The 15,135-nt window shown below is 46.2% G+C and overlaps 1 protein-coding gene across 1 annotated transcript in view; it reads left to right on the top strand.

Moving 5' to 3' along the window:
• Positions 1-15,135, top strand: part of LOC128696795 (phenoloxidase-activating factor 2-like) — a 65,923-nt gene that overhangs the window by 23,509 nt on the left and 27,279 nt on the right. The window contains exons 6-7 of the mRNA XM_070096007.1: positions 12,273-12,509; positions 12,899-13,100. Of these exons, the coding sequence (XP_069952108.1) occupies positions 12,273-12,509; positions 12,899-13,100 (439 nt within the window). The remainder of the gene's footprint in view (positions 1-12,272; positions 12,510-12,898; positions 13,101-15,135) is intronic.

Raw genomic sequence — 15,135 nt, forward strand, 5'->3', positions numbered from 1 at the left:
CCCTTTTGCCCTTCCTCTTTTTAGCCTTCGTGATTTCTCCCACAGGCGCGCTAGTTCCTAGGTAGGGGAAAGGACACCGGGGTCCATCCCATTCCATTGAGGTTTCTTGGCGGTGGCGTAGTTTGCCGTGGAATCTGGATTGCCTAGGGATGTCCCGATCCCTCTCCGGTATCCCGGAGTAGCTTTGGGTGTCTTTTGGGCGACGGGTGTATCTCTGGAAGCCACCTTTCGGATTCCGGGGGTGGTGGCTGAAGGAGGTATGCTTTGTGGCGGATATCCGGCCGCCCTCTCTTTTGTCCACCGAGGTAGCTCGGCAGATGTGAGGTTGCTATCCCAGATTGCTGGTTTACTGGCATGAAGGGTAGGGTATGGCACGGGTTCCATGCTGCATCTGCGCTACTAGCGGTGTCGAGTCCTCTTGGGCGCGGAGGGAGATTTCTGGCCCTTTCATTCCTCCTAGGAACTATCCCTCCCCGGTCCCCCCTTTTTTTTTTCTTTTTTTTATTTTTATTTTCTTTTCTTTCTTTTTTTTTCTTAAAAACAAAAAGAAAGAAGTAACCTAACCATGGCAGCCCTAGTCCATGAACCTGGTACCCCCGGGCCCCTTCTTGATACCGCACCCCGTTCTGACCCCGCCTCGTCTTTGGACCACTCTTCAGACATTCCTCATGCCTCTGTACCTATTGCCGGTGCTGTTTCCTCACCCGCTTCAGGTACTGAGGCCTCGACTGACTCCTTCGATTTATCAGACCTTCGCTCTCCTCTGACTATGCTTCCGGCCTCTCCCTCTACGGTGCGGCAATTTTCAAATCGCCGACCCGTTCCACGTCGGACCAACTCTGGTCCCACACCTAAACGTCAACGACAATTACCTGCTGATGATACTTCTCCACCTTCACCTTCCCGTTCTTCTCAGAAACGATCGACACGTCCTTCACTACCTTTCCACGCTCAGTTTCAGACTGAACAGTGGACTAAATTCTTCACTTTACGACCAACTTCCTCTACTGCCTATCTTTCTGACCATAGTATTGGCAAGGCACTCCTACGCCATGTTGGTAAAGATATTTCTTTTCATGCTCTTAAGAGCGGTACGCGCATCATTACCGTACAGAATGCTACCCAGGCTCGTGAGCTCTCTCGTCTTTCCCATATAGATACTGTTCCTGTCACCCTTGAAAAACATCATTCCCTCAATTCTTGTAGTGGTACCGTTATTCTGCCCCATACCATAGTTCAACAAAATTTCCAGACATGTGGCACCGACATTCTAGAACAGCTGGAACTCCAAGATCTCCCAATCCTCAAGGTAGACACTTACGTTCTTCCTGCCCGTGGGCGGAGACGATACCCTAGCAATGTGGCTAGTTTAACTTTTGACAGCCGAGAACTCCCATCCTCCGTTTATATAGCAGGACATCGGTTACAAGTTCGAAAGGTGATCCCTACACCACAACAGTGTAGAAATTGCTGGCGATTTGGCCATCCAGCGAAATATTGCAGATCTATCGCCGAATGCCCAGTCTGTGGTGCCGATGACCATTCTAATACGTCTTGCAATCGATCTCCCTCTTGCCTTAACTGTCATGAGGCTCACCCTTCGTACTCTCGCCGTTGTCAGGTCTATTTAAACGAGCGGGAAATCCGTTACCTCAAAGAGACAGAAGGTCTCCCTTATGCCATGGCAGTTTCTCATCTCCGCCTCCAAGGGAGACTCCCACGTGTTTCTTATTCCCGTGTTTCAAAACGTCCCCCCACTTCTGGTATCCCATCTTCTACACCCACCTCTGTGGTTACCTCTCCCATAATCACTCCTGTATCTAATCCTTTTGCTGTCCTCGGCTCAGACGTCCCTACTTCAACGCCTCAGTCTAATCTCGCTTCTTCGAGTTCTCTCTTACAAGCCTCAGTATCGACGAGACCTCGTACGACACCTCTTCCCAATCGTCCCTCTACTTCTCAAAAGTCTAAAAAAGGTCCGGTAACACCTCCTACCCATCTTCCACCTCCTCATTTTACCCTCCCTGTCTCTGTCCCTAGTTCTTCCCCTCTCACTGGCTCAGTTACAAGTGCAGAGGTTCACCCTCCTCCTCGTAATGTACCTTCCTCCCCTGTTCCCTCCCAAGTTTCTTCCTCTTCTGCCACCTCCCAGGTTCCTGTCTCTTCTGTCCCCTGCCATGCTTCTCCAGTTCCCTCCACCCTTTCGCCCCCCCCCCTACCTTGGTACAGTCCAATACAGTTCCAATCTTTACTCATCCTCCCCCTACCATTCCCAATATTGTCTCCCATACGACATCTCTGAATTCCGAAACACTTGAAGCAATCTCTGAATATATTGCAGAGACCAAACCATCAATGGACACTGATCCACCTTCCGCTCTTTCTCTCTCCTCTGCTCCATCTGCACAACTCCTTTCTTCACAGCGCACCGTTCCTTCGCTGCTTGAACATTTTCCACTGCCTCCGCATGTGGACTTTTCTAACCCTTCTAGTCCGTAGGAACCCTTACCTGCGGATTTCAAGTATCTTTATCATTGCCAATCATGGCCTTTTTACAGTGGAATATACGCGGCCTCAGGGGTAATCGGGGTGAGCTTCAGATGTTACTCTCCCAGTTTGCCCCTGTTGGTGTTTGCTTACAGGAACCAAAATTACACTCTGCTGTTATTTCTCACATCTCAGGCTATAATTTATTGTATTCTTCAGATCCTTTTCCTGATGGGACCTTTAATGAAAGTGCCCTTCTTCTCTGCACTGATATTCCGTACCATCAGCTATTTATTCATACTTCGCTGCATTACACAGCAGCCCGTATCCACTTACATAGGTGGTATACGCTCTGTTCTTTATATCTCTCTCCTTCTCGGGCATTATCTATTCCGGATTTTGCCTTCCTTGTTTCGTCATTACCGCCACCGATTCTGTTACTTGGTGATTTTAATGCCCACCATTTCCTCTGGGGAGGGTCTCACTGTGATTCCCGTGGAATTCAGTTAGAGGCTTTTCTTGCCACCCACCCCCTCCATGTTTTAAATACAGGTACTCACACCCATTTTGATCCTCGGACTCACTCTCTCTTGCATCGATCTCTCAGTTTGCTCTTCCTCCGCCGCATTAGACTTTACTTGGTCTGTTCTCCCGGACTTACATGACAGTGATCATTTCCCAATCATTCTTACTTCCCCTTCATATTCGCCACCTCTTCGCACCCCACGCTGGCAATTTAATCGGGCAAATTGGAACCTTTACTCACACCTGACTGTTTTTAAAGAGGTTCCTTCTTCGTCCTCCATCGATGAGCTTTTACACCTCTTCTCGTCCTCCGTTTTCACCGCAGCTTCTCATTCTATACCCCAAACTTCGGGCAGGCATTCTCAGAAATGCGTGCCTTGGTGGTCTCCTGCTTGTGCTCGTGCAGTACGTTTGAAACGCGCTGCATGGGGCAGGTACCGGTACAATAGAACCACAGAGCGACTCCTTGATTTTAAACAGAAGCGTGCGATCGCTCGCCGTGTCATCCGTGACGCTAAACGCACTTGCTGGCGAGATTATGTCTCCACCATCACCTCTGCTTCCTCTATGAGTGCAGTCTGGAAAAAAGTACGAAAACTGAGTGGTAAATATTCTCCTGACCCGGCTCCTGTTCTGCGGGTTGCCGGTGTTGATATAGCAAACCCACTAGATGTTGCCAATGAAATTGGCAATCATCTGGTCCGTATTTCTCAGGGACTCCATCTATGCCCCTCATTTCTTTCCTCAAAGTCTGCCAGAGAGTTAGCACCCTTGGACTTTTCTTCTCTCAGAGAAGAACAGTATAATGTGCCTTTTACACTTCAAGAACTGGAGGCAACACTCTCAGCTTGTCGATCATCGGCAGCTGGGCCCGACGACGTTCATATTCGTATGCTACAACATTTACATCAGTCAGCCCTTGCAGTCCTATTGCGCCTTTACAATCTTATTTGGTCACAAGGAGTTCTTCCACAGCTGTGGAAATCCGCCATTGTTCTCCCTTTCCGCAAACCAGGCACTACGGGACATGAAACCTCCCACTATCGTCCCATTGCTCTTACCAGTGCAGTTTGCAAAGTAATGGAACGTCTAGTAAATAGACGTTTAGTGTGGTATTTAGAGACACACAACAGTCTCTCCACTCGTCAATATGGCTTTCGTAAGGGACGTTCTACCATAGACCCCTTACTGCGCTTGGATACGTATGTTCGTAATGCCTTTGCGAATAACCACTCAGTTATCGCCATATTTTTTGACCTTGAGAAGGCATATGACACAACTTGGAGGTATAATATTTTAGCCCAAGCCCACTCCTTAGGCCTTCGAGGCAATCTACCATCCTTCCTTAAGAACTTTTTAACTGACAGGCATTTCCGTGTTCGGGTTAATAATGTGCTCTCCCCGGACTTTGTCCAAGCTGAAGGTGTCCCCCAGGGATGTGTTCTGAGCACAACACTTTTTCTCCTTGCTATTAATGATTTGGCCTCTAGTCTTCCATCAAATATTTGGTCATCACTCTATGTTGATGACTTCGCTATTGCCTGTGCAGGCGCTGACTGTCACCTCCTTACAGTTTCTCTCCAGCATGCAGTCGACCGTGTTTCCAATTGGGCCACCACACATGGGTTTAAATTTTCCAGCACTAAAACCCACCAAATCACTTTCACTAGACGCTCTGTCATCTCTGATCATCCTTTGTACCTCTATGGCTCACGTATCCCTGAACGTGATACAGTCAAGTTTCTGGGCCTCCTCTTTGATCGTAGGTTATCCTGGAAACCTCACATTACCTCTCTGAAGGCAACTTGTCACAGCCGGCTGAACCTTCTTAAAACCCTTGCTCATCTTTCGTGGGGAGCTGATCGTCGAACCCTCCTTCACCTACATTCCACCCTTATTTTATCGAAACTTGATTATGGTGACCAGATCTATTCAGCAGCATCTCCTGCTACTCTCTCTAGCCTTAACCCCATTCATCACCAAGGATTACGTTTATGCCTTGGTGCTTTTCGCTCTTCCCCTGTTGAAAGCCTCTATGCAGAAGCGAACGTTCCATCCTTATCCGATCGCCGTGATGCCCATTGCCTGCGCTACTATGTACGCTCTCATGATCTCCGCAATCCTTCCATTTATAGAATGGTCACTGATATTAGTAGACATTCTTTATTTGTTCGCCGCCCCTGCTTACTCCGTCCCTTCTCTCTTCGCCTTCATTCGCTCTTGTCTTCTCTTCAACTACCACCTTTCTATGTACATGTAGCATCTCACTTTTCCCTACCCCCCTGGGAAGTTCCAGCTGTTCGAGTCTGTTCTTTCTCCCTCCCTTGCTCGAAAGCCCAACTGTCTACGGTCGCTTCCCGCTCTCTTTTTCTTGACCACTTTCACTCTCATTCTCATGCCATTGCTGTGTACACAGATGGCTCTAAGTCTTCTGACGGCGTAGGATTCGCAGCAGTGTTTCCGGACAGCGTCGTACAAGGGCATTTACTATCTTCAGCTAGTATTTTTACTGCTGAATTATATGCCATCCTTACAGCACTTATCCGTATTGCATCTATGCCTGTGTCATCATTTGTGGTTTTCTCAGACTCCCTTAGTGCTTTACAGGCTATAAAAAAATTTGATACACCTCACCCCTTAGTCCTCCGTATCCAACTTTGGCTACGCCGCATCTTTACTAAGCATAAAGATATTGTTTTTTGTTGGGTCCCTGGTCATGTTGACGTACAGGGCAATGAACAGGCAGACACTGCTGCGCGGTCAGCAGTACATGACCTACCAGTTTCTTATAGAGGTATTCCATATACGGACTATTTTGCTGTAATATCTTCCCACCTTCACACCCGTTGGCAACAACGTTGGTCTACTATGCTCGGCAACAAACTTCAGTCTATTAAACCGAGTATAGGTTACTGGCCGTCTTCTTATCACCAGTGTTGAGGTTGGGAGACTACTCTCTCCCGTCTTCGCATTGGCCATACTCGTCTTACTCATGGATATCTCATGGAGAGGCGTCTTGCTCCTCTCTGTGAGAATTGCCAAGCTCCATTATCAGTCAGCCACATTCTGTTGGACTGCCCACTTTATCAACGAGCACGCAGAATTTACCTCTGTCGTCGTCTTCGCCCCGCTGCTCTCTCTTTACCTTCCCTTCTCGCTGATGGACCCACCTTTCATCCGGACTCTCTCATTGACTTTTTGACAACGACTGACTTACTTCACAAATTCTGATACTTTCAGCCCTTTCTACTTGTATCTCTTGCTACCCTCTACCCCCGTACTATCCCCTGCCCCGCTGTTTTCTGTAACCTGCTGATCATCCCCCCTCTCTTCTGCCATCCAATTCCCTTGCTTCCTTCCCTACCCTGCAGCGCTGTATAGCCCTTGTGGCTTAGCGCTTCTTTTTGATTATAATAATAATGTACTGATGCTGGGTGATGACGCACTCTCTGTACTGATGCTTGGTGATGACGCACTCTCTGTACTGATGCTTGGTGATGACGCACTCTCTGTACTGATGCTTGGTGATGGCGCACTCTCTGTACTGATGCTTGGTGATGGCGCACTCTCTGTACTGATGCTTGGTGATGACGCACTCTCTGTACTGATGCTGGGTGATGACGCACTCTCTGTACTGATGCTGGGTGATGACGCACTCTCTGTACTGAAGGCTTGGTGATGACGCACTCTCTGTACTGAATGCTTGGTGATGACGCACTCTGTACTGATGCTTGGTGATGACGCACTCTCTGTACTGATGCTTGGTGATGACGCACTCTCTGTACTGATGCTTGGTGATGATGCACTCTCTGTACTGATGCTTGGTGATGACGCACTCTCTGTACTGATGCTGGGTGATGACGCACTCTCTGTACTGATGCTTGGTGATGACGCGGTCTCTGTACTGATGCTTGGTGATGATGCGCTCTCTGTACTGATGCTTGGTGATGACGCACTCTCTGTACTGATGCTGGGTGATGACGCACTCTCTGTACTGATGCTGGGTGATGACGCACTCTCTGTACTGATGCTGGGTGATGACGCACTCTCTGTACTGATGCTGGGTGATGACGCACTCTCTTTACTGAATGCTTGGTGATGACGCACTCTCTGTACTGAATGCTTGGTGATGACGCACTCTCTGTACTGAATGCTTGGTGATGACGCACTCTCTGTACTGAATGCTTGGTGATGACACACTCTGTACTGAATGCTTGGTGATGACGTGCTTTCTGTACTGAATGCTTGGTGATGACGTGCTTTCTGTACTGAATGCTTGGTGATGACGCACTCTCTGTACTGAATGCTGGGTGATGACGCACTCTCTGTACTGAATGCTTGGTGATGACGCTCTCTGTACTGAATGTTTGGTGATGACGCACCCTCTGTACTGAATGCTTGGTGATGACACACTCTCTGTACTGAATGCTTGGTGATGACACACTCTCTGTACTGAATGTTTGGTGATGACACACTCTGTACTGAATGCTTGGTGATGACGCTCTCTGTACTGAATGCTTGGTGATGACACACTCTCTGTACTGAATGCTTGGTGATGATGCACTCTCTGTACTGAATGCTTGGTGATGACGCACTCTGTACTGAATGCTTGGTGATGACGCACCCTCTGTACTGAATGCTTGGTGATGATGCACTCTCTGTACTGAATGCTTGGTGATGACGCACTTTCTGTACTGAATGCTTGGTGATGACGCACTCTCTGTACTGAATGCTTGGTGATGACGCTCTCTGTACTGAATGCTTGGTGATGACGCACCCTCTGTACTGAATGCTTGGTGATGACGCACTCTCTACTGAATGCTTGGTGATGACGCGCTCTGTACTGAATGCTTGGTGATGACACACTCTCTGTACTGAATGCTTGGTGATGACGCACTTTCTGTACTGAATGCTTGGTGATGACGCACTCTGTACTGAATGCTTGGTGATGACGCTCTCTGTACTGAATGCTTGGTGATGACGCACCCTCTGTACTGAATGCTTGGTGATGACGCACTCTGTACTGAATGCTTGGTGATGACGCTCTCTGTACTGAATGCTTGGTGATGACACACTCTCTGTACTGAATGCTTGGTGATGACGCACTCTCTGTACTGAATGCTTAGTGATGACGCTCTCTGTACTGAATGCTTGGTGATGACGCTCTCTCTGTACTGAATGCTTGGTGATGACGCACTCTCTGTACTGAATGCTTAGTGATGACGCTCTCTCTGTTCTGAATGCTTGGTGATGATGCTCTCTCTGTACTGAATGCTTGGTGATGATGCTCTCTCTGTACTGAATGCTTGGTGACGACGTGCACTCTGTACTGAATGCTTGGTGATGATGCTCTCTCTGTACAGAATGCTTGGTGATGACGTGCTCTCTGTACTGAATGCTTGGTGATGACGCACTCTCTGTACTGAATGTTTGGTGATGATGCTCTCTCTGTACTGAATGCTTGGTGATGACGCTCTCTGTACTGAATGCTTGGTGATGATGCACTCTCTGTACTGAATGCTTGGTGATGACGCACCCTCTGTACTGAATGCTTGGTGATGACGCACCCTCTGTACTGAATGCTTGGTGATGACGCACTCTCTGTACTGAATGCTTGGTGATGACGCTCTCTGTACTGAATGCTTGGTGATGACGCGCTCTCTGTACTGAATGCTTGGTGATGACGCACTCTTTGTACTGAATGCTTGGTGATGACGCACTCTCTGTACTGAATGCTTGGTGATGACGCTCTCTGTACTGAATGCTTGGTGATGACGTGCTCTCTGTACTGAATGCTTGGTGATGACGTACTCTGTACTGAATGCTTGGTGATGATGCTCTCTCTGTACTGAATGCTTAGTGATGATGCTCTCTCTGTACTGAATGCTTGGTGATGACGCACTATCTCTACTGAATGCTTGGTGATGATGCTCTGTACTGAATGCTTGATGATGATGCTCTCTCTGTACTGAATGCTTGGTGATGATGCACTCTCTGTACTGATGATTGGTGATGACGCACTCTCTGTACTGATGCTTGGTGATGACGCACTCTCTGTACTGATGCTTGGTGATGACGCACTCTGTACTGATGCTGGGTGATGACGCACTCTCTGTACTGATGCTGGGTGATGACGCACTCTCTGTACTGATGCTGGGTGATGACGCACTCTCTGTACTGATGCTGGGTGATGACGCACTCTCTGTACTGATGCTGGGTGATGACGAACTCTCTGCACTGATGCTGGGTGATGATGCACTCTGTACTGAATGCTTGGTGATGACGCACTCTGTACTGAATGCTTGGTGGTGACGCACTCTGTACTGAATGCTTGGTGGTGACGCACTCTGTACTGAATGCTTGGTGGTGACGCACTCTCTGTACTGAATGCTTGGTGATGACGTGGTTTCTGTACTGAATGCTTGGTGATGACGTGCTTTCTGTACTGAATGCTGGGTGATGACGCACTCTCTGTACTGAATGCTTGGTGATGACGCTCTCTGTACTGAACGTTTGGTGATGACGCTCTCTGTACTGAATGCTTGGTGATGACGCACTCTCTCTACTGAATGCTTGGTGATGACACACTCTCTGTTCTGAATGCTGGGTGATGACGCACTCTGTACTGAATGCTGGGTGATGACGCACTCTCTGTACTGAATGCTTGGTGATGACGCTCTCTGTACTGAACGTTTGGTGATGACGCTCTCTGTACTGAATGCTTGGTGATGACGCACTCTCTCTACTGAATGCTTGGTGATGACACTCTCTGTACTGAATGCTTGGTGATGACGTGCTCTCTGTACTGAATGCTTGGTGATGACGCACTCTCTGTACTGAATGCTTGGTGATGACGCACTCTCTGTACTGAATGCTTGGTGATGACGCACTTTCTGTACTGAATGCTTGGTGATGACGCTCTCTGTACTGAATGCTTGGTGATGACGCACCCTCTGTACTGAATGCTTGGTGATGACGCACTCTGTACTGAATGCTTGGTGATGACGCTCTGTACTGAATGCTTGGTGATGACGCACTCTCTGTACTGAATGCTTGGTGATGACGCTCTGTACTGAATGCTTGGTGATGACGCTCTCTGTACTGAATGCTTGGTGATGACGCTCTCTGTGCTGAATGCTTATTGATGACGCACTCTCTGTACTGAATGCTTGGTGATGACGCACTCTCTGTACTGAATGCTTATTGATGACGCACTCTCTGTACTGAATGCTTATTGATGACGCACTCTCTGTACTGAATGCTTAGTGATGACGCTCTCTCTGTACTGAATGCTTGGTGATGATGCTCTCTGTACTGAATGCTTGGTGATGACGCTTTCTCTGTACTGAATGCTTGGTGATGCTCTCTCTGTACTGAATGCTTGGTGATGACGTGCTCTCTGTACTGAATGCTTGGTGATGATGCTCTCTCTGTACTGAATGCTTGGTGATGATGCTCTCTCTGTACTGAATGCTTGGTGATGATGCTCTCTCTGTACTGAATGCTTGGTGATGATGCTCTCTCTGTACTGAATGCTTGGTGATGATGCTCTCTCTGTACTGAATGCTTGGTGATGACACACTCTCTGTACTGAATGCTTGGTGATGACACACTCTGTACTGAATGCTTGGTGATGACGCTCTCTGTACTGAATGCTTGGTGATGACGCACCCTCTGTACTGAATGCTTGGTGATGACGCACTCTCTGTACTGAATGCTTGGTGATGATGCACTCTCTGTACTGAATGCTTGGTGATGACACACTCTCTGTACTGAATGCTTGGTGATGACGCACTCTCTGTACTGAATGCTTGGTGATGACGCACTCTTTGTACTGAATGCTTGGTGATGACGCACTCTCTGTACTGAATGCTTGGTGATGACGCACTCTCTGTACTGAATGCTTGGTGATGATGCTCTCTCTGTACTGAATGCTTGGTGATGATGCTTTCTCTGTACTGAATGCTTGGTGATGACGCACTCTCTGTACTGAATGCTTGGTGATGATGCTCTCTCTGTACTGAGTGCTTGGTGATGATGCTCTCTGTACTGAATGCTTGGTGATGATGCTCTCTCTGTACTGAATGCTTGATGATGATGCTCTCTCTGTACTGAGTGCTTGGTGATGACGCACTCTCTGTACTGAATGCTTGGTGATGATGCTCTCTCTGTACTGAGTGCTTGGTGATGATGCTCTCTGTACTGAATGCTTGATGATGATGCTCTCTCTGTACTGAGTGCTTGGTGATGACGCACTCTCTGTACTGAATGCTTGATGATGATGCTCTCTCTGTACTGAGTGCTTGGTGATGATGCACACTCTTCACTGAATTTTCACCATTGGTTGGTGATGATGCACACTCTGCACTGAATGTTCACCATTAGTTGGTGATGATGCACACTATTCACTGACTGTTAACCATTGGTTGGTGATGATGCACACTTTGCACTGAATGTTCACCATTGGTTGGTGATGTTGCACACTCTGCACTGAATGTTCACCATTGGTTGGTGATGCTGCTCACTCTGCACTGAATGTTCACCATTGGTTGGTGATGTTGCACACTTTGCACTGGATGTTCACCATTGGTTGGTGATGATGCACACTCTGCACTGAATGTTCACCATTGGTTGGTGATGCTGCTCACTCTGCACTGAATGTTCACCATTGGTTGGTGATTATACTCTGCACTGAATGTTCACCATTGGTTGGTGATGATGCACACTCTACACTGAATGTTCACCACTTGTTGGTGATGATGCACACTCTGCACTGAATGTTCACCAATGCTGATTGATTTTAATGTTTGTATGTTTTAAGCTGTCACTTTCATTAATATGGTTTGGTTCAGCAAGTGAACGATGTCGTTTTCTGGTCAGCTTGAAAATAAACGATGATATATCTGAGATATATTTACGTACGCCAATTTGTCAATATTGTTTTTCATACGTGTAGTTAGAATGTGTAATCTGATTGGCTTCAAATCTTTAATTAACTCTAATTTACATTATATAGACGCAACTTTGACACTTTCAAATATTTTATTTCAACTCCATTGCTGCCCTTGTCTCCTAGCTCGTAGAAAGTATAAAAAATCCACCTTATAAAATTGTAGAGAATTCGAAAACAAATAAAAGTGAATAAATAGAAATGGCAAATATTGAGAACTGACAGCAGTACTGAACATCCTAGTGTGCCACATGTGACCTGCAGACTGTGTGGAGGATGTCCATAATCCACATTTTTGCTCTCCTCTCAGGAACCTGAAGGTGCGGCTGGGAGATTACGATGTAACTACCGCTCAGGATCACCCAACACTCAGACATGTGGATATACCTGTCAGTAATGTGATCATTCACCCACAATTTAAGAGCGACACACTGCAGAATGATGTGGGTTTACTGCGGCTGAGGAACCCCGTCAACACCAGACAGTATCCTCACATCGGTACAGTCTGCCTCCCACAGCAGGACCAGATCTTCGATGGAGACAACCAGTAAGTGCTCGCTCATGTTATTGTTGATAATTTACCTGGAGTATACCTGGAGAGGGTTACGGGGGTCAACGCCCCCGCGGACCGGTCTGTGGCCAGGCCGCTCCAATTTGTAAGAAATTAATAATAATTATAAAATGAAGCACTAAACCCAAAAGGGTCATGAAGTGTGTAAGAAATTAAGGATCACATAACAGGATGTAATGATTATTTTCCACCCCTTACGATAATACAGGATACCCACACAACAGTACCCAAAGATACCATAGGGTAGCACATGTAACATTTAAAAAATATGCACTAAGAATTAAAATGCGATAATAATAATAATAATGCTTAACTTGCATCTATAACATTTAATATTTGACTGACTGCCTTTATCTTGTGCACAGTTGCTGGGTGACCGGGTACGGGAAGGACGCCTTCGATAGCACTGCTCAGTTCCAACACATCCTGAAGGAGGTAGACGTTCCCATGGTGGATTCCATCGTGTGCCAGCACCGCCTCAGGAACACTCGTCTCGGACAAGACTTCCTTCTGGACAGAAGGTCATTTGTGTGTGCTGGAGGCATTGCCGGGAAGGACGCCTGCACGGTAAGCTCCTCTGTCTCATTTTATCCCCAAAATCAACTCTCTCTTTCTGCCTGCGGCTTCAACGTTCTCGCCATCGTCTTGGTTTTTATTATTACCGAAGTGTCTCAAGGAAGTATTAGGAAAACATTTCACCATTGACAGAAGTGGTTTTTTTTTAATGATGCTGGTTTTTATAACCTGGCGTGATAACAGCTTTTATTTTCTTACCTAATTTTGGGAGAATTGTGACCCAGGTGGGCACTATGTACGTGGAGGTCATGAATAACAAAGACGGTAATGGCAAATTTTGTGTGAGCGTGTGAAGGACACAATAAAAGAGAGGAGATGAGCCAGCAAGATTCGGTCAAATATTTTCCATAAGATAAAAGTGAAAATCAATGTAAGAGGTTCTGGATGAATTTTGAATACCTTATCGAAGTCATTGAAGGAGGAATAACAGGAAGGGAATGGGAGGAATAAGATTATATTACACGAAATTCTGAATATATTGCAGTGCAAGAAGAGAACTGGAAGTAAAGTCAACTGTGGCTCAGCCAATGATGCAAAGAAGGGAGCAAACAAAAGCACAAGAGAATGGAAAAATAAAAGTGCAAGAGCCAGAAACAACAATGCAAGGTTGAGATGAGAAACAAAGCAACAAATAAAATATACCAGGAAATAAAATGCAGAAGGGTTGGAAGAGAACTCACGAGAAAAGACAAGCATGTGTATTAAATGGAGTGGGGAGGGGGAGAAGGTTGAACAAATGAGCTAAAATGGTGGATGGCGGACACAATACACACAACAGGGGTAGCAGTGAATTTTTTTTTTAAGTAAGCTGGACATATCAAAGACAATGGGACCTGACAGTTACCATGGAGTATGTGAGAGGAAACAGAAGCACTGTCTGAACCACGATAAGAAAACAAGAGTGATTGTCTAACATGTCAGAATGTGAAAGCTTATCCCTGTTTGCAGATGTAAAATCAGTGAATATTAAAGCTGATGCAGGCTAGCAAGCTTCACATGAATTTGGAGAAACTATAAGCTTAGTGATTACTGAAATTCATCACCAACAAATGCAAGGATATGAAAACTGGAAGTTGTAAGAATGGAGTCTAAGTCTAGACTCGGGAAACAGAGGCTGAAATCTCACTGAACGAGAAAGACTTGTGAGTTAGCGTAGTACCAGTCATATCACCAGAGACACAAATCAACGAACAGTGAATATTAGTTTAACAAACCTAAAACTAGCTTTAAGGAATCTCAGCCACACCACAAAAGTGGTGTGGCTCTGAGTGCACGCCACGAGAGTGCACGCCACGAGAGTGCACGCCACGAGAAAAAGCTCTTACCTGGTAAAACATTTTAAGAAACTGTACAAGTGCAGTTATGCAACGAGACTAGTTCCAAAAATAATGGGAAATGAAATATAAGAAGAGACTGTAGGAACTAAACTTGATAACAGAAGACAGAAGAGTAAAGAAGATATAACGAAATAAAAGATAATAAGAGGACTTGATAGGGTGGATAGGCAAAGATTATTCGAGAAGAAGAATGCAATGACAGATAAATAATGATGAGTCATAGAAATGTCAGGAAGTATTTTTTCAATCTGAGGATTGTCAGAGGAATGACCCGGACAAAATGCTGGAAACAGGATCCATGCATAATTTTATGAATAAGATAAGAGTTACTGGTCCATGAGGCTAGGAGTAAGTCATCCCAGCAAGCAAGAAGGTAAGACAGAACCGGCAGCTGTTACTACCACTGCATCACAAACATGATAAAGACAGAGAAAGCGTACGCGCTCACACACACGCACACACACATACATACATACATACATACATACACACACACATATACACACACATACACATACACACATACACACATACACATACACACACACACATATACACATACATACACACACACACATACATACACACACACACACACACATACACACACACATACATACATACATACATACACACACACATACATACATACACACACATACATACATACACACACATACACGCACATA

This window comes from Cherax quadricarinatus, chromosome 52 (genome assembly GCF_038502225.1).
Source record: "Cherax quadricarinatus isolate ZL_2023a chromosome 52, ASM3850222v1, whole genome shotgun sequence".
In the NCBI taxonomy this organism is placed as follows: Eukaryota; Metazoa; Arthropoda; class Malacostraca; order Decapoda; family Parastacidae; genus Cherax; species Cherax quadricarinatus.